Genomic DNA, 24,324 nt, shown 5'->3' with positions numbered 1-24,324 from the left:
TATTTGTAAACTAAACACAATCAGTAGTGAGTAGGCATTCAAATCACAAAGCAAACTTAATAAATTCTTTTTTCATAGCATATAATATAAATAAAGTCTACTAAAAGAAGCAAAGCAATATTGCTAAGTTTTTAATAAATGAAGCAAAAGCAGTAAATCCTTATATTCTAGCTATGGAAATTCAATATTAGTCTGTATTTTTAAAGATAAGATTTTGGCACTTAATTGTGTCATTAACACGAAAATATATATATCACAACCCCATCTTTTGATTCTTTGGTGTATTGTAAGACTAACAATACCATCAATTAACTTTTTGGTGTACAGTGCTGTGATGATTAAAAATCCAAACTACTAAGATGAGCAGACAATTTCAGATAAAACTTTGAATTATGATATCTTTTTTCCCCTTCTTTGATTTTGATGAATTAAAACCTATGTGTTGCTACAAGATATGTTCAAGTCTGTGATAATTCCATGAAAATTAGTCTTGTAGGTTTGCAGGTTAGTGTGTATAAACAGACAAGCAGTAGGTACAACAGTTTTGTTATTAAACAATGGAAAACCCAGGATGGAATGTAACAATAATATGAAAAGGAAAGTTGTCACTCACCATATAGCGGAAATGCTGAGTCGCAGATAGGCATAACAAAAAGACTGTCACAAATAAAGCTTTTGGCCAGTAAGGCCATAGTCACACAAAAAATGATCACACACGCACACGCACACACACACACACACACACACACACACACAGATATGCAACTCAAACACACATGACTGCAGTCTCATGCAACTGAAGCCACACTGAAAACAGCCACACCAGCGCATGATGGGAGTGGTGATTGGGCAGGGGTAAGGAGGAGGCTGGGGTGGGGATGGGTAGGGATAGAAGGGTAGGGGAGGTGGAGGGGGAAGTGCTGCTGAGTTGTACGACTGTGGACAGGAACAAGTGCATTACATTCTCTGGGAGGGTTTCGACTACCTCTCGTCATGCCCTGAAATGAGAAATGTTCTGCCCACTATACTTCCCACCCCTCCCACAGTGGTATTCCACTGTACACCAAACCTACACAATATACTCATCCACCCCTACATAACACCTGCTCCCAACCCCTTACCTCATGGCTCATACCCCTGTAATAGATGTAGATGCAAGACCTGTCCCATACATCCTCCCACCATCACCTACTCTAGTCCAGTGCTTAAGATCCCATACTCCATCAAATGTAGAGTTACCTGTGAAACCAGTCATGTGGTCTACAAGCTAAACTGCAACCACTGTGCTGTATTCTATGTGGGCATGACAACCAACAAGATGTCTGGCTGCATGAATGGACACCGAGTAACTGTGGCCAAGAAACAAGTGAACCACCCTCTTTGCTGAGCATTCTGCCAAACATGACATTCTTCATTTCAATGACTGCTTCACAGCCTGTGCCTTATGGATCCTTCCCACCAACACCAGCTTTCTTAAACTGCACAGGTGGGAACTTTCCTTGCAATATATCCTACGTTCCCATAACCCTCCTGGCCTATGTTACTCAATGTCCTCACCCATCCAGCCCCTTCCCTGTTCCAATTCCAGCACTACACAGCCCTCATTCCACCATTGCACCCAGTCTTTTACTTTCCTTCTTTTCTGCTACTCCTGCCCTCTCCCCAACTCTCCCATGGTCGCAATCAAACTACCTGACTGCACCTAGTGGCCTTACCCTCTCTCCACCTTGTCCATTCATGCTCCTCAGCAGCACTTCCCCCTCCGCCACCCCTACCCTACTATCCTTCCCCCTCCCCGCCCCAGCCTCCTCCTTTGTGTGTGTGTGTGTGTGCAGCCTCCTCCTTTGTGTGTGTGTGTGTGTGTGTGTGTGTGTGTGTGTGTGTGTGTGTGTGTGTGTGTGTGTGTGTGTGTGTAAAACATGCAGAATTGTGGTTTGAACAGAGCTGTAGGCCAATGTCTCCAAGCTTAGCCATGTTTACATCATAAATACTATGCTGTCATCCAGGAGATCTGGAAAAGATGGTATTGTGATACAGGACCATGGAACTTTGTCACTCTTTCTACATCTACACAAATACGCCCCGTAAGTATGGCAGAGAATAACCAGTGTTGTCACTCACATAGACTATGAGGGTACTGTCTTTGGACTGTCAGCTTGCTTGTTATAATCTGTTGGTCAGTGATAAACTGTTTGTTATTAAACTCTATCTTTCTTTCCTATTTGGTTATTTAATGTGTGGTACATATATGGCATAATTTTTCATGTGACACTACATGGCCACTTTCCTCCTTCCTTCTTCATCTTCCACCGCTCAAATCATAAAGGTAATGTCATCCTAGCTTTCAGATGTCTACTTACTTCTAGAGGTCACATACTTCACAGGCACTGTCATTCCATAGGTCAGGCTGTTCCTGCTCAAATGCTTGGCTGTTAGCAGCCTGATGCCTGCAGGCTATGGTGGACATGTGTGAGCAAATGGCTGATATTGGACAGTGAGGCACCTGGGCTGAAGCCTGTGTGGCTGGATGCCTCAGCTCATCCTAGTGTCCATGGATAATGATGGGCAAATATTTCATGCACAACGCAGTACTAGGTACAAGTTTGGTGGAATAAGTCACACTGGCAGGTAGCCCACACTAGCTATGTCTGCTCACTGGCAGACTCTCACAGTTGCCCATGTCCCATGAGGCAGCATTAGAAGAGTCTGCTGTAAGTGGCAGCAAGTGCTTACTTCTGAGCACATCATAACACTTTTATGATTCTCGAGTGCATGTGTGCATGCATGCATATGTGCTCTCTGTCTCTCTCTCTCTCTCTCTCTCTCTCTGTCTCTATGTTTCTCTTTCATGATATTACATAACACCCGTTCTTATTTTTACCACCAATAATCAACTTTTATGTGTTTCAGAAATCCCTTTAACTGCAGTAAATGAAGTGGTTGTGTCACATGTTGGTGACAGTATAACAATAGGATGTCAGATGGTATCACCTATGTATGTTATGGAATACTGTTCATTTAAGCGACCTGATGGAACTGTATTTGGACCTCTTGGAAATGCAACATCCTATGTGCACATTATGGAAGCTGGTCTCTGTGAATTGAGTATCAAGAGTGTGGAAATGAGGGATCTTGGAGAATGGACATGTACAGTAAAGATAAAACGTGAAGAAGATGAAATATCAACCACTACCATCATTCAGTTTTCAGGTACTTATCACACTAAGTGAAACATTAAAACCACTTGCTTAACTGACAGTGCTGCAGAAAGGTTGCATGATGTTCAATGTAGCTGACTGCTGTAGTATTACAAAATGTCTCCCCAATCTTCTTCATTTATCACTTCAGAACTAATTTTAAGAATTCTAGTTCAACTAAACTGCTGTTAATAATAGAGATAACTAAAGACTTAACGTTAATTTAATACAAGAGAATCGCATCGCCCTGAAAGTGATTTGATGAAATTACTTATTTGTTAATGTATTTTATTATTAAATTTCAGTAGTATATCTAGACTCAAATAGCAACTGGCGTGATGCCACAGCTGGTGACATTTTGCTGCTGCAGCATGAGCCACAGTTCACACAGTAAATCAGAACTGCTATGTAGTTCTACAATTTTCAAAATGATGCCAGTGCCAGTTGAAATGACTTGGACAGGTGTTAATGAAGTAGTACAGATTGTACCAGTAAAAGTGAGTCAGAGTTAAATGTTCTGAAAAGAAAAGAAAATGCAAATGTTGGACATAAAATGGATTTTGTGCAGCAAAACAGTGGGGGTTACAAATACACTTGGAAAAGAATTTACATTCAAAGATGAAAGTTCATTCATAACCATTTTATCATGACAAAAACAAATTTTGTGTGCTTGTTGAGAAGTGTATCAAACTCCAGTCAAAGATCAGAAACACATATAAGGGATGTAGCCCCAGGTTGTGTAAAGCTGCAAGTAACACTTAAATATTTGGCAAGTGGTGATCGCATGTCATCTGTGCAGTACGCCTATTGTGTCTCAAGGAATAGAATTATTGTGTTCTTACATGAGCTGTTGAATGGTATTTACAGAATTAATACTCATAAATGTAGATCCATTCATGAACTACTTTTGAGTAATACAAGCAAATTTTGAGTACTTGTTGAGGTGCATACTGAACTCCATTTAAAAAAATCTAACCATCTTACTAAAGATGCAGTGCTTTCTTGATTGCAACTACAAGTGACACTTCAATATTTGACATATAACAACTGACTGTCATCGATCCAGTATTTATAGGATGTACCCATTTGTAAAATTTCGGAGTTGTTGTTTAAAGAGTTGGATATTATTTTCGATGCTGAAAAGACTCATTTGAAAGCTAATTTTTTCACACTTGCACCCTGTATCAGATAAAAAGTTGAAATATTCAAGTTATTCTATATCATAGTTTGTAATCATGCTTTTTGTAAGTGCACCAAAAGACACTTTGTATAGTTATTCATTGGATACTTGTTCCTTTATTAAAAGCTTTAGTCAAGTTGAAATTATGCTGACATGAAAAATATGTTATTTTCATTCATAAATTCACTGGACTGGTATTTAAATGCATTTAAGCTTCCAGTACTAGACTATGAATATATTGCCAATATTGCTTAGTTTTCACCATTTGTAAAATGAAGCTAGCTGCTATGAAAGTACATACCACCTTTCACTGATTACTCAATAATACGTTGTTACTCATAAAGAAATCTTTTCCATGCATCAGGTTATACACTCCTGGAAATTGAAATAAGAACACCGTGAATTCATTGTCCCAGGAAGGGGAAACTTTATTGACACATTCCTGGGGTCAGATACATCACATGATCACACTGACAGAACCACAGGCACATAGACACAGGCAACAGAGCACGCACAATGTCGGCACTAGTACAGTGTATATCCACCTTTTGCAGCAATGCAGGCTGCTATTCTCCCATGGAGACGATCGTAGAGATGCTGGATGTAGTCCTGTGGAACGGCTTGCCATGCCATTTCCACCTGGCGCCTCAGTTGGACCAGCGTTCGTGCTGGACATGCAGACCGCGTGAGACGACGCTTCATCCAGTCCCAAACATGCTCAATGGGGGACAGATCCGGAGATCTTGCTGGCCAGGGTAGTTGACTTACACCTTCTAGAGCACGTTGGGTGGCACGGGATACATGCGGACGTGCATTGTCCTGTTGGAACAGCAAGTTCCCTTGCCGGTCTAGGAATGGTAGAACGATGGGTTTGATGATGGTTTAGATGTACCGTGCACTATTCAATGTCCCCTCAACGATCACCAGAGGTGTACGGCCAGTGTAGGAGATCGCTCCCCACACCATTATGCCGAGTGTTGGCCCTGTGTGCCTCGGTCGTATGCAGTCCTGATTGTGGCGCTCACCTGCACGGCGCCAAACACGCATACGACCATCATTGGTCCTTGCCGATACCCCAGGAACAACAGTGTCCCTAATTTGCTGGGAAGTGGCGGTGCGGTCCCCTACGGCACTGCGTAGGATCCTACGGTCTTGGCGTGCATCCGTGCGTCGCTGCGGTCCGGTCCCAGGTCGACGGGCACGTGCACCTTCCGCCGACCACTGGCGACAACATCGATGTAGTGTGGAGACCTCACGCCCCACGTGTTGAGCAATTCGGCAGTACGTCCACCCGGCCTCCCGCATGCCCACTATATGCCCTCGCTCAAAGTCCGTCAACTGCACATACGGTTCATGTCCACGCTGTCGCGGCATGCTACCAGTGTTAAAGACTGCGATGAACCTCCGTATGCCACGGCAAACTGGCTGACACTGACGGCGGCGGTGCACAAATGCTGCGCAGCTAGCGGCATTCGACGACCAACACCGCGGTTCCTGGTGTGTCCGCTGTGCCGTGCATGTGAGCATTGCTTTTACAGCCCTCTCGCAGTGTCCGGAGCAAGTATGGTGGTTCTGACACACCGGTGTCAATGTGTTCTTTTTTCCATTTCCAGGAGTTTAGAATAGATTAGAATATAAGCTTATTGTCTCATGACATAAAATTTGAAGCCATTAATTTAATGTACAGGAGGCTCAGCATAACATGAAAACTGGCTTAGCCTACAGTTTTTCTTAAAATATTATTAATAAACTATTTTTATAATAACAAAATTTAATCTTGAGTATGTGTTATCTCTTGTCAAATTCCCAGGTATCTCTTCATGAAATCTACAGTTGATTAATAACATTTCTACATCAGTTTGTTATAAAAGCATTTTTAGTGATTCTAAATTAATACTGTGCAAATATTTTCTTTTTACGTCGTTAAATATTTCCAAATGTGTGTTTTATGTAATTTGAGTATAGAATTTTAAATGATGGCTAGGCAGCATAAAATTATTTTGATTTCTTGTGTAGTGATGTTGAAATTAATTTGCTACAGAATAATCGAGATTACTATGAACAGAGGTAATCAGTACACAGACATACAGTGAGGGTACATTTAGAATAATTTGATTCTGAGAAGTGGCCGACATGGTTTTTTTGACTTTACAATATGCATATTTCTAATGATCATTGTTTGAGCTACCTCAAAATATAATTCTCTATCTTATTACTGATTTAAAGTACCTGCTGTGTACTACTTTCCTGATGTTCATTCAAGCTACATTGAATAACAACATCATGGCAAATGCCAGGCTATTTCCAGAGTATCTGCAAAACAACCTTCTTCAAAGGACTCATTAATTATTGTAGGTAGAGGTCGCACAATGGTGTTTATGGCTTCCATTTTTATGCCATCCTACTCTGCTTACTTTTTAGTTATGGCGGTGCAATTTCTATATCTTTTGCTGTAGTTTCACTGAGTTTAGTGAGAGAGGCGCCTACCCAGTGGTGAAAGCTTTATCAGCATGATCTCCTATATTAGTGTTTGATTTAGATACATTTGTAAAGAATTACATAACCGTTCTTTTGACCAGAATTTAAAACAGTTTTGTCCTCTACATCAATTTTAGAAATATCGTGGCCACTAACTGTAGCATCTGTTTCAGGTTTGTTCACTGACCACAATGTCATTGTCTTATTTACATTTTCCAAGGAAATCTGTTATCTAATAATTCTTTTTTTACCTTCAAAATTTTCTTAAAAATATTTTTGTGATTTTTTTCATAGGTAACAAACTCAATAATTTGTTGTGTTTTAATTCTATGGGTAGCTGTCTTTTTCTCACACTGGATGTTTTTACTCCTCAATAATTCACTTTACCTTACTTGATAATTTTTATTGTATTCAGTAAGAGGCAAATTATCATTAAAATGTGTCAAAAGCTTTCCAAAAATTTAGAAACATTTTCAGAACGTGACATACTATGCTCCATAATCTGTTGTAACTTGTTTAATCTATGACGAACTGTATTTTGGCATAGATTTTTTTAGAGTAAGGTTCCATTTTTTTTTTTTTGGTAACTCCAAAAACAGAGCACTATGGTCAGAAAGTCCTAAATCTAAACAAAACTGATTAGTCTCACTATAAGTACAGTAATACTTCACCAAAGCAGAATGTTTATAATTTGGTAATCTGGCTGACTCCCAAATACACTTTTATATGCAAATTTTTTGCACAAAGAGGAATGTCTCAAATGCAGGAATGAAATGCAAATTTTAAGACTTAATTAATAATTGATTTTATAATTAGGAGAAAAGCTTCTACAATACTACTGTATTATGCTATACCTTAGTTATTTATGTGTGTGTGAGGATGCTACTTTGAACACAAAGATTGCACAGTCCTGACAATGCTGTTATGTGAAAGAGTTGAATGTTGTTCTGTTAAACTATAGTTTTATCTGGCAAGGACACACATTCCAAGGAAACGCAATACCTGCATTATTTTCTGCAAGTTTCAGTTAACTTGTAGCACTTTAAGTGACAATAGGATGTCGAACAAAAACCTGTGTCACTAACATTTAACAAAAAGATGAAGGTAATTGAGAAGAGTGAGAAAGGAAAATTGTCTGTGTGTGAAATAATATTGCATTTCAAATGCAGGAAAACAAAAATTTCTGAAACTTTAAGAATTGAGGATGAGATATGGGATGAATCGATAAAAGGGAACATGTAAAAAAAAAAAAAAGAAAGGTGAAGAAGATAGGAAATGAAGCAATTAATGAGATAGTGTGGAAGTGGTTCATAAGTGCAGGGGCAAAAAAATTACCTTTGTCTGGAATCATGTTGCAGAGTGAGGCTCTGAAGATTTGCTAAAGAGCTTGGGAATATGGAGTCTAAGGCATACACAGAATGGGAGGACAGTTGAAAGCTAGACACAACATTGTGTGGGATTAAGGGCGTGGGGAAGCAAAGTGGCAAAGCAAGAAATGAGATAAAAGTGTCTACGGTAGTCCCAATATATAAAACAGGAGATATTGACTCACTTTCAAGTTACAAACTAATATCCATTTTCCCAGCTCTCTCTGAAGTGTTTGAATGTGTAATATACCAACAGTTATCTGTGTACCTTGAAAATGCAGGAATAATTAGCAAATCACAGTATGGTTTTAGGAAAAACTTGTCAACTCTTGATTCTATAGACTCAGTAGTCAAACACATACATCAAGTGTTTGAGGATAAAGGATTTGCTCAAGTTACCTCTGTAATCTAAGTAAGGCTCTTGACTGTGTAGAGCATAAAATACTCCTAGAAAGAATGGAGTACTACGGCATTTGAGGCAACACCCGTAAACTATTAAAATCATACCTACAGGATTGCAAGCAAACTGTTTGTGTAGGTAAAGAAAAGTCATATATTGAATTAGTTAAAATAGGTGTACCACAGGGATCTGTACTGGCACCTTTTATGTTCCTAATAATGATTGATGACCTGCCATCTTTCATCGAGTCCATGACAGTAATATATGCCGATGATACAACTTTCATTCATTGTAGTACCAGTAATGATTTCAGCAGCCTCAAAGCTTGTGTTGCAGAGACAGTGACTCAAGCATCCTATTGGCTTAAATCAAATGCCTTCCTACTGATTGGTAACAAAGTGCAACAGATGGTTTTTAGTCTAAAAGATGAGCCTCCATCAGATGATCTTAGTTGTGTTAAGGTTTTAGGGGTGTATATAGATGAAAAATTATCTTGGGGTCAACATGTACAATATATTAGTGGTAGATTGTCTAGATTGATGAATTTACTACGCCCACTTATGGACTGTGTATCTCAAAATTATGTTAGAATGTCTTATTTTGCATTGTCCCAAAGCATCCTAACATTTGGTATTATTTTATGGGGGAACTCGAGTTCAGTGTGTGACATCCTAATACAACAAAAGAAAACCATTAGGATAATTACTGGTTCTCTACATAAAGAACACTGCAAACCATTGTTATGTGAATTAAAAATCATGACTGTAATAAACCTATATATTTACTGTGTTTTACTCCATACAAGAAAGATGTTGGTGGAAGCAAAATGTAGAGAAAATATACACTCCTACACATAATAAGGAGCAGATGTATTTATACTCCTTACCACAGACTGTCAAAGTCACTTAACAGCTATGAACTAATGGAACACAAATCTTTTAATCAAAATATCCACGGGTGTACTGCCGGTCTATAGTGTCCAACGGGCACAATATTTCGGCGATCAAACATGTCGCCATCATCAGGTGAACTGATGGCCTGAGCTCCTGTGAACGTGCCGGCACGGAGATCCATACGCTATGGCTGCTCAGGGGGAACGTTTTTAATCACACAAATCTTTTAAGAAGTTTCCACAATATGTACAAGATCTACCTTAACAAGCATTCAAACAAAAACTCTATGAATGGCTAGTTGCTCACCCATTATATGATACAAACGATTATTTCAAATGTAATATAATTTTGTAGTATTAAGGACATGCCCTTGTTTGCTTTGAATTAACAGTTATATTGTATTATACACATGATGTTGGCTACTGCTGTAATGAGCAAATGACAATAAAATTATTACTATTATTATTATTATTATTATTATTATTATTATTATTATTATAAATATTATTATTATCATCATCATTATTATAATGGGAGGAAAACCTGGGCAACCGACATCAGAAAAGAGAAGGCTTTTCTGGTAGCCAACCCTGTAACAGAAATGTAATATAGTTTCTTATTCGTTTTTCTAGTGCTAGCAGTCACTTTTATGAGCTGCAGGCATTTTCCGAAATTAGGAAAACTGCTTTGGAAAATTAAGGGCTTTCCAAATGTAAAAACATGCTACAAGGTAAAACATGCTCATGTACCTAGTGTCGCAAAACAAGTGCTGTATCATTTGAGAGATACAGAGGCGAGCGAGTGTGGTGGGACTTACTCTAGTTCACTGCTAGTAGCAGAACGTCACCATAACACTTCTATGCATAACCCAAGTATTGCACCATAATTAAGAATGAAATTAAAAGTTAAAGATGCTTTTTCAAACTTTTTCAAAATATGCTTTAGCGTAATAATGTTTAAACTGTCAAGTCTCAGACTTATTAGATCATTATTTTTACCTAAATACATCATTTCAAGAAAAAAAATAGTGGCGCTAAATAGTAAAGCTAGAACGCCAGATATTGGTCATAATGTGCAGATGTATGTAAAAATTACCTGGTGCAAGTCTCAATGTGATTCAAAACAAATTTTGGTCAGAATCTGTGTTTTTTTTTTTTTAAAATTGAAGGCACTAACTATTAGACTTAGAGATATGAAAATTTGTATGATGCTTCAGTTTAACATAAAAATAGTAACTACGTGACCCTATTAAGCTACCTCTAATAGTTTTCGGGTAATTTACTGAAAACTAAATTTGGAACAAAAACATCCTTATTTATAGTAGATTAAGTATCTACTAGTAGATTAAGTATCTACTATATTTCATATCTGCTATATTAATGGTAGGAAGATTTGGCTAGAGCCCACGATGAAACCTACTACCAAATACAGTCATAACAAGTTTTAGGACCTTGATGATAATAACAACAAATACAATGTCTTTTTAAGTTGTAGATCAGAGGTCATTTTCTACTGTCAGCCCTGTTCTAAAAATTCTAGAACTCAAAGTTTTAATGCAAGTGAGCTAAAACTTTTTCTTTGATTTTAACCAACCTTCCTACATGCATGAAAAATTACAAAGATTCTAAATTGATTCACAACATTGTTATTAAATATTGTGTGTCTGAGAAAGCGTCCATTTAGAGACTGCTACTGTGGGCATAGAGCAGATGACAGCAGTTGTTCCCTTGGCCGTCCACTGCAACACATAAATAAATACAGCCTGGGGGGCAAGACCAGGCTTCAATTCGCACACAGCTACCATAAGATCCACATCAATCAAACTCTGGAGTGTGCACTGCTTTGGATGGTGTCGGAGAGCAGCTACTACAATAGGCTTAATTTCAATAATAATAGATAGTGAACACAAGAGGACTGTACACTGTCCTGGATTGCATAGATTTCGCAAAAGTAACTGTTAGTGCGCCGCGCATAATGTTAACAAATCCACGTGGCAAGTGGTGTGACAGTTATTTTCCACTTTTGTGGCGAGCATTTATTTTGATTATCAGTAGTCAGGGCAAAAGACAATTTAGTAGGAACTTGCCATAGGGGTCACCCCAAACTACTCATAGTGCTGTTTAGGGCAGAGAGATTTACAGTGAGTATGAATATAATGAATATTACCATATTGTGCATGTGAAACTTTACAAGTATATGTATCAATTAAAACTCAGAATCTTCATTTATAGACATAGTCCTGATCCCAGCAAATAGAGAATAGAAACATTTCTTTCAGTGGGCTGGATGAGAATGTGGACTTGCAGACTAGGAACTATGGTCGTATGTTCTCAATCGCTTTCTGGCTGATCACAGAAATAGTTGCCAGGCTTTTGTAAAAGATGGCAAACAATATTTACAACAATTCCAATTTACTCCTATGACTTATTTTTATCATTATTAAAATTAGTCAACCTACTGCCCCAAACTAGGGCAATATTTTCTACTGAAATTTAAAAGCATTACAGTTTAAAAAATCTTGTCAATACTGTCTTGAATCATCTGTCTGTTGCATTATTACTCTGCTACACACCAATAGACATTAAGTGAAATCAAATTAAGCACAAAGATTATGAAAAACTAGTTGCAAGAGAAATGCATTTTGAAATTGAAGCTATTGGAAACCGTTTTCAGGATATGAAAAATTGTTAAGACATTAGAGAAACTCACTTCATTTGCGAGTATTACAAGTTCCATGGAAGCAGACCTTCTGTTTCAAGTTACACAATGGCGAATGACCAACAAAGTATGGCTTGTCTGTTCACAAGATATATAAATACTTCTAAAAATTTATAGTGTTTTACTCACCATGAAATTCTGTGCCTGAAGAATTAATAATATATTGCAAAGAGCTCTAAAAATGCATGTAAGTTTCTATGATGGGGTGTATTTAATGTAACAAAAGGATGAATGAATACACCATATGGTATAAATAAATACCTAGCATTTAGTGCCTTAGTGTTGATTGTGTTTAAATTTTCTTGTGCATAAACCACATTCTGAATGTGTCACAAAACATATCAGTGAACAACAGGACATAAGCAGTTGTTGTCTGTGCATACTGATAACATTTGTGTATTTATGTTTAATCTCTGTGGCATGAAGCAGGTATGACATAGCAGCAGCAGCCACCCACTCACCACTTTCAGACAAGAAGACAAGTAATTGGATATGACATTTCTTGATGTATGGGAAAAAAGACCATTTAGTATTCATCTTAAGAAGAATTTCAGGTGGAATGAAATAACATCCTTCATCACAACTACAGTGAATCATCATGGCAGCTTCTAAATGGATTCACATCGGTTTCAGACTAGCTGGCATACAAGGAAGGCTGTACTTTAGAATTCAGTTTTGTACCTGTGTTACAGAATTTTAATGGTGACAATAAATTGGGATTAACACTGGCAGGGCAACAAATTTGTCATTTGATTTGATTGTGAAGTACCCATAATATTACCCAGCATGTCAACTATGAATGTGATACCAAAGACCCAACACATTCTTTAGTCTCAATGAAAATAATATAAAGAGTTGTTTTCTGTTGGAGGTGATAATTCTTATGAATCATAATGGCATGAGTAACTTGGAAGTGATAACTGAAAAGAAAGTGCTGAGTATTGATATCTATGTACTGATTCTATTTTGGCAATGGATATTCCAATACTCAATTTCTTTCATATAGCTGAATCCAAAGTTGATTTATTAAAGTATGTATTATATTGTTCTTGCTGAGCTGTGTTGCTTTAAGCAGTTATCAAAAGAATGTATAAAGTAAACAGAAAACTTTTTCTGTGTTAAGCAGATCAAACAGTACATTAATTGTGATGTCTTACTATTTGTAATTTTTTATTAGAAAATTTGGATATGAAATGAACAAATGAATAAAACCAAATTAAGAGCTTCAAGCCAAAATTAAGTAAAAGTCTTAATTGATTCATTATTTTCAGCAAAACCTTCAGTAGCTTCAGCAGGTGTGGGTGCAGCTGTTGGCATAGCAGTTCTGGTAGCAGCAATAATTGGGTTACTCTTTATACGAAGAGTCTGCCAACAAAAAAACTCTAATATTGTAAGTTTATCATCTGGCAAGAACACAATGCTTGTGTTGTTCTGAATTCTATTGTTACAAGCACGCATTTGAAAATATGTAACACTAGAATGCTCAGCTTTGAACTATCCCCTAGAACGCCCAATGGAGGTCAATTTACCACTGAGATTTTTAATGCATTTAAACCTTTTTCTTTTATTTTTTGCTCTATAATACTGATGTAGGGACATATTTATTTAGCCCTGCTAAATTTTATTTTTATGTTTCGCTATACAAAAGTAAGTGACATTGTATTAGATATACATAAAATTGCTTTGTTTTCAGTACTCATGTTTTACATCATGTAACAGTTGGTGACAAACATTGTTATCATAAAATTGCTTATCTGTCCACTAATTATACTTTTATCTTGTAAACAAATAAGTATTGTTTTTCTGCACATATCTGTATGGAGAACTCTGTTTACTCAGAGAATCTCAGTTGTTCTTTTTGCATATCTTTTTTCTTAAACATGAACTAAATACACATTTTTAACACATAAAACACTTATCTCTAGTTTCGTTTTTCTTGCACAACTCAAATTTGAAAGTTATTTCTTTAGCAATTTTAAATATTCGTTTTTCTCTGTTGGCAAACAAAACAGATGGAGTATGGAAATGTTGAGAGTGAGAATTTGTTATTGGTAGCAGTAATTATTTTACAGCTTTCATTATAAAAGATTGTTGAGAGATTGTACAAGGAGTGACTATTGATTATAGCCTGATCTAGAATATTACTGAAATGTGCATGGAACAGCATCTTGTCATGTGCCTTACACTACATTTGTGTGACATTTGCTCTACCACATCTCCATCAAATTTGGTGTCATAAAAGTTGACTATTTCTGGAATATTATTTTCTGTAGCCTTGAAAACTGTTACACTGGGGTGCATGGAATTAAGAATAATCACATTTCTGTTAGCCTTTCATTGGTAAAATTTTAGAGTAATGTCATCAACAATGTAAATAACATTTGAATGAAGTGTATGTTGTCTTTTTCTCAAAGATTATGGGCAGTTCCCTTTTACCCCTGTTTGAAGTGCCAGCAATGCTTATATCCTTCTTTTTCAGTTCTTTTGCCAGTCTGAGACATGTAACTGTTCCCTCCTCTCATAAATAAGGTTCCATGAGATGTACTGTAACAGGTTCTCCCAGGTTCTCTCTGCAACTCTCATTTCATCTTTTCCAAAATAAGGAAAAACATTCAGGACATGTCTCACTTAAGCATTTGTGAGCGGCCAGTATTTTATTTTCAGCTTCAGAAAGGCTATAACTGTGATGGTGAACCATTATCGTTATTAGTTGAACTGTTGGTGACAACAAATAGAGATGCAAAAACTGTTACGTGCAATGCTATATGAAGTTCATCATTATTGGCTAACAAAAGGTCCTAAATAAACCTGACAAGATGCATTTCTGTGAGAAGTAATCAAATGAACGCCCTTGGAAACCAATGGTAAACATGTACTTATCTTAAAAATTTGTAGTTACAAAGGAAAACAATTAAAACTAATTAAATATTCTCTAAAACAGTTGAAAGTCATAAAATAACAGGAAAAACTATTTTATACCAAAGAAATTCACATCTCAAAACCAAAAATTAGTCAGCTGACCTCTGCTGGGTGTTCTACCGCTACAATAGTTATCAATTAAATTTGTCATATTAAATGTCATTTTAATTTTTTGAAAAGATTGCTTTCATTATGATGTCATCAATTCACAGTTCTGTGACCACAAAATGTACATAATAATGTCTTTTTTGCTCTGTGCTCTCCACTTGACAGACAAGCTCCTAAATCTGATGGATGGTAGGATGTCACTATGTAGTTGTAATAGATCAGGAATTCAGTCATTTAAGCTGTATTGCATTCTGGATGTACATATTTTGCTTAAGAGACATTATGGGGAATGCTTAGAGCCATTTGAACCATTTGAGACATTATAGTATTAATAAGTCCCTCACAAATTATTACTAAATGGTTCTCTTATTTTGTAATTCATACACTCCATTTTTAAGTATTTTACAATATCTCTTTCTGGCGGGGGAGCTAATTGTTGTTTGCAGCACTTATCACATAAAATAAAATAAAGAAATTCTCTTTGGTTTACAAAATTTTATCGTCTACACTTCTCTTAATACAAAAGTTAAATGTTAAATTAATTCCATTTTATGCATCTGTACAGTCATCACATAGTTATTTTAAAAGGAGCTGATTTTCTGCTATTTGTGTGATAATTGCATGCCTTTCATTTATAACATGCCATGATACTCAACAGAAAATTATGCCTGACAATGAAATAATAGAAGCAGATCTGTTGAAGTCTATGCATGTACCATTTCATTACTAAACAGTCCTATACATTAATAAGAATAAAATCTACCTTCATTTCATCATATTGACAAGAATGTCAGTGTGTTGCTGATAACTAGACATAAATACATTACCTTCTTCACACAGATTTGATTTTTGATGAGTTAGGTACTAACATTCATAAATATGAACACCTGATGCTTGAAGTAACTGTATTATGAAGAAAATTCTAGGACTTAAATAAATAAATAAATCTAGGAAGGCAACCACTCATCTTCAGCTTTTTGATAGATGGCACATATAAAAATGCATCAGATTCAAAAATCACATAAAGTTCCATCTTTTTGTTGTTGATTCGGTCTTCAGGCTAAAGACTTATTTGATGCAACTCTGCTCACTACTGTAGCCTTTGCAAGGCTCTTCATCTCCACATAACTAGCTTAATTTACTTGCTTGCTGCAGTCAATCGTTTTCCTTCCTCTCCAATTTTTACTCCACACATTTGTACAGAAACCAGATGGAAATTATAAGAGCTGAGGGCCATGAAAGGGAAGCAATGGTTGAGAATGGAGTGAGACAGTGTTGTAGCCTATCCCCAATGTTATTCAATCTATATATTGAGCAAGCAGTAAAAGAAACAAAATAAAAAATTGGAGTAGGAATTAAATATGAGGCTGAAGAAATAAAAACTGTGAGGTATACCAATGACATTGTATAATAATAATAATAATAATAATAATAATAATGGCTTGTGACGAGGGCCTCCCGTCGGGGAGACCGCTCACCTGGTGCAAGTCTTTCGATTTGATTCCGCTTCAGCGACTAGCTCATCGAAATGGCATTGTTATTCTGTCAGAGACAGCAAAGGACTTGGAAGAGCAGTCAAATGGACTGGGCAGTGTCTTGAAAGGAGGGTATAAGATGAACATCAACAAAAGAAAAGCAAGTATGTAATGTAATCTAATTAAATTGGGTGATGGTGAGGAAATTAGATTAGTAAGTGAGCTACAAAGTAGCAGATGTGTTTTGCTATTTGGGAAGCAAAATAACTGATGCTGGTCAAGGTGGGGAGGATATAAAATGCAGACTGGCAATGGCAAGAAAAGTGTATCTGAAGAAGAGAAATTTGTTAACATCGAGTATAAATTTAAGCATCTGGAAGACCTACCTGGAAGTATTTGCTTGGAGTGCAGCCATGTATGGAAGTGCTACATTGACAATAAATAGTTTAGACAAGAAAAGAATACAAGGATTTGAAATGTGGTGCTACAGAAGAATGTTGAAGATTGATGGGTAGATCACTTAACTAATGAGAAGGTACTGAATAGAGTTGGGGAGAAGAGAAATTTGTGGAACAGCATGACTAGAGGAAGGGATCTGTTGGTTGAACACATTCTGCAACATCAAGGGATCACCAATTTGGTGCTGGAAGGAAGTGTGGCAGGTAACAATTTTAGACAGAGACCAAGTGATGAATACAGTAAGCAGATTCAGAAGGATGTGGGTTGCAGTAGTTACGTGAAGATGAAGGGGCCTACACAGGATAGAGTAGCACAAAGAGTTGCATCAAACCAGTCTTAGGGACTGGAGACCACAAGAACGGCAACACACTTCCCTCCATAACCAAACTGACACCTCTCTGGATATGTTCTATGAAATGGTACCTTCTTTTAGTTTTCTGTAAATTTTCTTGTTCGTTATTTCAGTCCAGCACCTCTTCATTAGATATCCAAAGTACCAGTCTAAACTTGATCACTCTTCTGTAGCAATGCATTTCAAACACTTCTGTTCTCTTGTCATCTGGTATATTTCTCATTATGTTTCACTTCCACACACACACACACACACACACACACACACACACACACACACACACACACACACACCAAAATATACACCCCTACAGCTTCAGCAGCATTTTAAGTCACAATAGCACAGTAGGGGTGTGTGTGTTTAAAGATCTAAACTCAAAAGATAGCATGGTTTTTTTGTTGTGTTAAATAAGTGTGTCCATCAAACAGCTCTAACTACCATTACTGCTAATTCAAACAAAGGAAACTCCATGTAGGAATATCAACAATGTAGGAAAAGATAGATTGCTACTTACCCTAAAGAGAGACCCATTAAGTTGCAGACAGGCACAGCAAAAAGATATTTATACAGGAAGCCTTTGGCCATATCCAGCTGCCTGAGCCATTCTGTCCTGAGTTGGCAGTCCTGTGTGCATGAGGTGCTTGTTCATGTGTATGAATGGCATGTGTTTCTCTTTTGCTGAAGAATGCTGTGGCTGAAAGCTTGTATAAGTGTCTTTTAATTGTGCCCGTCTGCAACTTAATGTGTCATCTTTAGGGTAAGTAGCAATTTATATTTTCCTATTTATTGATAATTTTTTTTATTTGGTATCAGCAAACAGTATACATCTTACACATTTAATGGTCATAAACAAATTTTTTTCTTTGTTTTGGAAAGCTATTGCCTTAGAAAAAACTTAAATTTTTGTAGTTATATTACACAGCAACTACTTACAACATACTTTGAGTATACGCAAATATACGAATACTTTATTTCTTTGGATTTCACTGTGGGTACTGGTGGAACATTATTATGAGAAAAAAAGAAAAAAAAACACTCATTTCATAAATGATGTATAAATGTAACTTAGGTTTCAGGCTCTTACCCCATGATCTACTACTACTTACTCAGATATTGTTGTGCATAATGATAGATGTGTAAACAGCAGATAATCCTCAAAGAAACTATTTGCTTATTATTAATATACAAAAAAATATGTTCATAATTAATACTTAAATAGATGGCACCTAGGTTTATATGTTTTACTGTAAAGCAAGCTACAAACTTTGCATCAGTTTGAAATCTTATTAAGAAATGACTTAATATGAGGGTAAGTCAATTATTATCTGCAAAGTAGTCATAAAATTGTATTGTAATAAAATAGGAAACTTAAAAGAACATCGTTTTTAAATTTAATCTTCTTGTGTTGTAATGCACTTGGTCCATTGTTGTACAAGCTTCCCGATGCACTCATAAAAAAAAGGTTCTCGGTTGAGCTGCAAGCTAGGAATGCACCACTTCTTTCACTGCTTTGTCTGAGGCAAATTTACAGACCCTTAATGCCTGTTTGAGTGGACCAAACAAATGATAGTCAGAAGGGGCAAGATTTAGACTATGTGGAGGATGATCTAGTACTTCAGATTTGAGTTTCTGGAGTGTTTCAGCAGAGTGGGCAGCAGTATGTGGAAGGGCATTGTCGTGCAACAACATAACACCTTTTGACAGCAATCCTCAGTGTTTGCTTCAAATTGCAGGCTTTAGCCTGGCAGTAAGCATCTCACAGTAAGGTAAACTGTTTATTGTTGTGACCTTTCCCCATAATGTTCCAGTACTGGACATTGCACGTCCCAAAAAACTGTAAGCATCAGTTTTGCTGCAGATGGTTGGGTCTTGAAGTTTTTCTTGCATGGCAAATTTGGATGCTTTCATTCCATACTCTGCCATTTACTCTCTGGCTCGTAATGATGGATCCATGTTTCATCACCAGTAATGATCCTGTCTAAGAACTTGTCCCCTTTGTTACCGTAGTAATCCAAATGTTTGTTGCAGATGTCCAAGTGTGTTTGCTTATGCAACTGTGTGAGTTGTTTTGGGACCCATCTTGCACAAACTTTATGAAACCCAAGTCTGCTGTGGATGATTTAGTAGGCAGAACCATGACTAATTTGCAGGCAATGTGCCATTTTGTCAATAGCTAATCATCTGTCTGAGAGAATCATTTCATGTGCATGCTCAATCTTTTCTTCATTTGTGACAGTAAGTGGTCGTCCAGCTCCTTCATCATTCGTAACACTTGTGCAACCATTTTGAAATTTTTAAATCCATACACTGACACTCCGTTGTGGCAAATCACTGTTCCCATTCTGAACCAAAAGTGTTTGATGAATTTCGGCCCCTGATACTTCTTCTGACCACAAAAAACATATCACTGAATGTTGCTCTTCTTTGGTACCAATAGGCTGTGGAGTAGCCATGATTAACAGTACGGCAGTGATAATGAAACTAACCTAGCAGCTTGAAAATTGCAAAGATATAACAACAAATAAACAAAGCAGTGTCATCAATGTAAAACAATAATACTACCAAAATAAACAAAGATATGACTAAATTGTGGATAATAATTGACTTACCCTTGTATTTGTGTAGCTTTCTCCAGACAAAGTATAAATAACTCTATCAACTCTCCAAAATTCTTAGTTATTTTATTAGTACTGTCTGCCAGCTCTTTAATATAAAGCATGAACAGTAAATGTTTCAATACACTTCCCTGGGCATGCCTGAAGGTACTTCCACATCTGTCAGTAACTCTCCACCAGAGGTAACATTCTGTATTACCCTCACATAGCTTATACTAAAATACTGTTCAAGCATGTGTGACTTGTATCTGATAAGATTAACAGAGAATACTAAATGTATACAAAGAACAGCAACACAAACAGTCACAGATTTGCTAGGTCTATAGGAGAGCAGCACGGCAAAGCTGAGAAACCTAAACTGGGAGAAGCTTAACTTCTTTCTGGGAGGTGGTAAATGTTGTAGTGTCAAAATACCTGTATAAAAATTATTAACATTTTTGTTTGTTTTTAATGAATTAATTGTCTTTTCCAATTCACTTCCTTTATGTCATACATGAAATTATTTAGATTTTGACCACTGGTGGAGCTCACACAAACAATTGGTTCACTGTGGTCCAATTGGCCAAAGTCTGTGATTTTTTTCATAGAGTCAACACTACCTGCTCGGATAAGAAAGCTAGCAGCTTTTACAAATTATGATTTGTGGTCAGTTTCCCCCAAAAAAATAAGATATTTTCACATATTAACACACTTTTGGTATTTGGACAAGGTTTTACTAGGAAAGAAATCAAGTTTCTGAGAAAAATAGAAAATTTGCCATTAACATACCTATATACAAATGATATAGATACAAGGTGTACAACTTTGCTTCCACCACCTTCTCCCCAATATTTGAGGCTTTAATGAAACAAATTTGTTACACAAGTATCATTCAAAGTATTTTCCATCGCTGGCCACTACTTTCTCCTTTCTTTCGGGCAGTATACAAATCCCGCGCCCAAAAAATTGTTCATCTTTTGAAGCGATCCACAAATCGATCCAATTTGTGACTTCTTCATGAGATCGGAAGTGTTGGTCAGCCAGGTCATGTGCCATTGATCTCAGCAGGTGATAGTCAGAGGAAGCAATGTTTGGAGAATATGGAGGGTGGGGTGTGACTTTCCATTTTAACTTTTCCAAGTATGTTTTGACCTCTTTTGCAACCTGGGGTCAAGCGATGTCATGCTGCAAAATCACTTTATCATTCCTCTCGCTGTATTGCAGCAATCTGTCTTTAAATGCTCTGCTCAGACAGATTAATTGTGTTTGATAATGAGCACCTGTGATTGTTTCACTCGGTTTTAACACCTGACAAATCATGACACTCAGCTGGTCCCACCACATGGAGAGCATGATCTGCGAGCTGTGAATATTCAGTTTGACCATCAATGCGGAAGCATGGCTGGGATACCCCCATGATGTTTCTCATTTAGGGCTTTTGTAATGAACCCCTTTTTTGTCCCTGGTCACAATGCAATACAGAAATCCCTTCCGTTTTTGCCTCTGAAGCAACTGTTCACAAATACACAAATGCTGTTCAACATCTCTTGCTTTCAGCTCACACAGGACCCAAGTTCCTCCTTTCTGAATCATGCCCATAGCCTTGAGTCATTTTGAAATGGCTTTATGAGTCACTCCCACTAATCATGCCAATTTTCTTGAGTTTGAGGTGAGTCTTCACTCACAAATGTCTCCAATTCTGCATCTTCAAAAACATTGTCTCTTCCACCACTATGAAAGTCTACAACGTTAAAATCACCATTCTTGAAGCGTTGAAATCACTCACGACATGTTCTTTCACTAATAACATCCTCACCATAGCATGTGGCACTTCCAGAACTGTAATGTATTTCTCGAATTCAGTTAAGGAAGGAGCAAAGAGATTACCAGATGACTAACTGTAAGTAATACCTTCAGTGGCTTCAATATTTAACTGTATGGTGAAAGCCTTCAATTCTCTCTTACATTGAACACAACTTATGCAGAAAAATTACCCTGTGGTTAAGTCAGGAATTTTCATGATTCTTGTTTTTAATTACAATAGTACGTTCTGCTTAAAAATTTAATGACATTCAAAGCTGTATTGCACCTCTGCTCATCTCATTTTATATGTGAACTGCAGCTGGCCACATCACTGCAGGCTAGCTGTACCAGCTGACCAGCCAGTGGTGTCTGAGTTAAATGCACTGGTAAAGCTGTTGTCTCGTATTATCGCTAAGTCAATGTGCGTGTAATGCACAGTGCAATATGTACCCTTATTATCATGCTTGACAGTACTTGAGACAGCGTGGCTGCAGTCCCACGTGAAATGGAAATCCAATGAGGTACCAGCAAATGCAGAAGAATACATAGTCTAATGATTATATCAGGTTTATTCTTATGATGAACAGATTATAGGTACTATGAGTAGAGGTAGTAACATACTACCAATCCTGTCATAGATGAGGTTATGTCTCTGTGTTCTGGTTTTGAAAATTAAGCTCATTTGGCAATTACTTAGGAAAAACAAGCCCAATTATGATATATTATGATATATTAGAGCTATATCAGGTAACTGGGTTCTGGTCAAGTCAGTGGAATAATGAAAATATCCAGGATATCCTATAAATCTGGTAGCTTCAGCATTAACTTCTTCAATAGCTTCACTGTATAAAAACATTTTGATGAAGCAACAGACAGACTCATTATGACAGTACGAGGCATAAAACTTAAGGAAAGACTGGAAAGGAAAATGTGATGGGGACCAAATGGGTCTTATTGCTAGATAATAGTCATGGGAGGAGAATGTCGGAACTAGTGTGAACTTTATGGCTAAATATTACCAGATAAATACAGTTTTCGAGACAGGGTCTGAGTTCTGAGAGGTCACCTGTGATCTATGCTCTTGGGGAAGAACTTGGCATAATTGATCATATAATTATAGTTGAGGATGAAAGTAACTGTTTGAACAAAGCCTAAATTTGCTAAATTGAGGATGGCAGCAGACAAATACTTGACAAAACTTGTTGCGCTGTTGTGAAAAAGTTTAATTAATTCCTGGGCTCTACAAGTTAGTGAATATTGTGTTAAAAATACCTTTGAATTATGTCTGGTAAGGGGTAGAATTGTAGCAAATTGTTTTTTTCTGTCTTGCTATGTGTCGCCCTCCAAGTCCCCCCTCCCCCCCCCCCCTCCCCCTCCGCGCTTCAAATCTCCTTTGCAATGTATAGCCTCTCTCTCTCTCTCTCTCTCTCTCTCTCTCTCTCTCTCTCTCTCTATCTGTGTGTGTGTGTGTGTGTGTGTGTGTGTGTGTGTGTGTGTGTGTGTGTGTGTGTTTTGTTCCTTCTATATTGAATTTGAAAGCAGCCTTTATAGTTCTCCCAATCATTTTATACTGATCCATAAAATATTTTTTAATTGCCATCTTCTGTAAAATTAATGTTCCAATTTATAAAGTTTTTTTTCCAAAGAAATTAGTTATAAGTACATCCCTAAATCCTACTTATTGTGAAAATTTGAATGCTTAATTTGCTTTTACAGACAGGGGAACATCCTGAAGGAGAAGAAATTGAAATGCAGCAGGCAGAATAGGTTATTTCACATGTGCCTCCAGAACATGGCATGCTGAGTACTATTGTCAAAGTGGGAATGATAGTTGCACATATAAATCTCTAGTATAGTATTATAATTAACTATTTTTATGAATTATCATTTATTTGTGCACTGCAGATTACTTACATCATACAAGCATTTTTGTGCCTGGCTACTAGTTTTCACAATTAGTCAAGACCATTTGTCATGTTTTTATGATCACTTTCAGAGTGACACAGTTGTATAGAGAAAGAATTACTAAGTTTGTACATTAACTGTCTGTATTTTATGCTAATAAATTCATTTGGCTGCTATTAGTATTATGCACCATATTCTGTGAATTGCAGCATGACAGAATATTTATGAATTTGAAACTATTCAAGGAGTACATTAGTCAAGACAGGTTTGTACAGTAACTGTCTTTATTTTATGCCAGTAATTACACAAATACTGAAGTAACTTGAAATACTATCATCTGTGAGAATGGAAGGAAATGAAAACCTTAAAAAATACCCATTAGGAAGATGATCAGCTTACCAGTTTCATAGAAACATATTTTATGATTTTTCTAAGACAAAATCCAGTGAATAACTAATGGAAAGGGACTTACATAT

At 36.9% G+C, this 24,324-nt stretch overlaps 1 protein-coding gene across 2 annotated transcripts in view; it reads left to right on the top strand.

Moving 5' to 3' along the window:
- Positions 1-24,027, top strand: part of LOC126353954 (uncharacterized) — a 179,437-nt gene extending 155,410 nt beyond the window's left edge. The window contains exons 8-10 of one of the 2 annotated variants that reach the window (XM_050003254.1): positions 2,911-3,210; positions 13,505-13,623; positions 23,660-24,027. In XM_050003254.1, the coding sequence (XP_049859211.1) occupies positions 2,911-3,210; positions 13,505-13,623; positions 23,660-23,710 (470 nt within the window). In that variant the 3' untranslated portion in view covers positions 23,711-24,027. The other variant, XM_050003255.1, reaches the window with a different exon arrangement.
- The last annotated feature ends 297 nt before the right edge of the window (positions 24,028-24,324 follow it).

This window comes from Schistocerca gregaria, chromosome 3 (genome assembly GCF_023897955.1).
Source record: "Schistocerca gregaria isolate iqSchGreg1 chromosome 3, iqSchGreg1.2, whole genome shotgun sequence".
Classification (NCBI taxonomy): Eukaryota; Metazoa; Arthropoda; class Insecta; order Orthoptera; family Acrididae; genus Schistocerca; species Schistocerca gregaria.
Note: the sequence above shows the minus strand (reverse complement) of the source record. Positions and strands in the feature narration are given on the sequence as shown.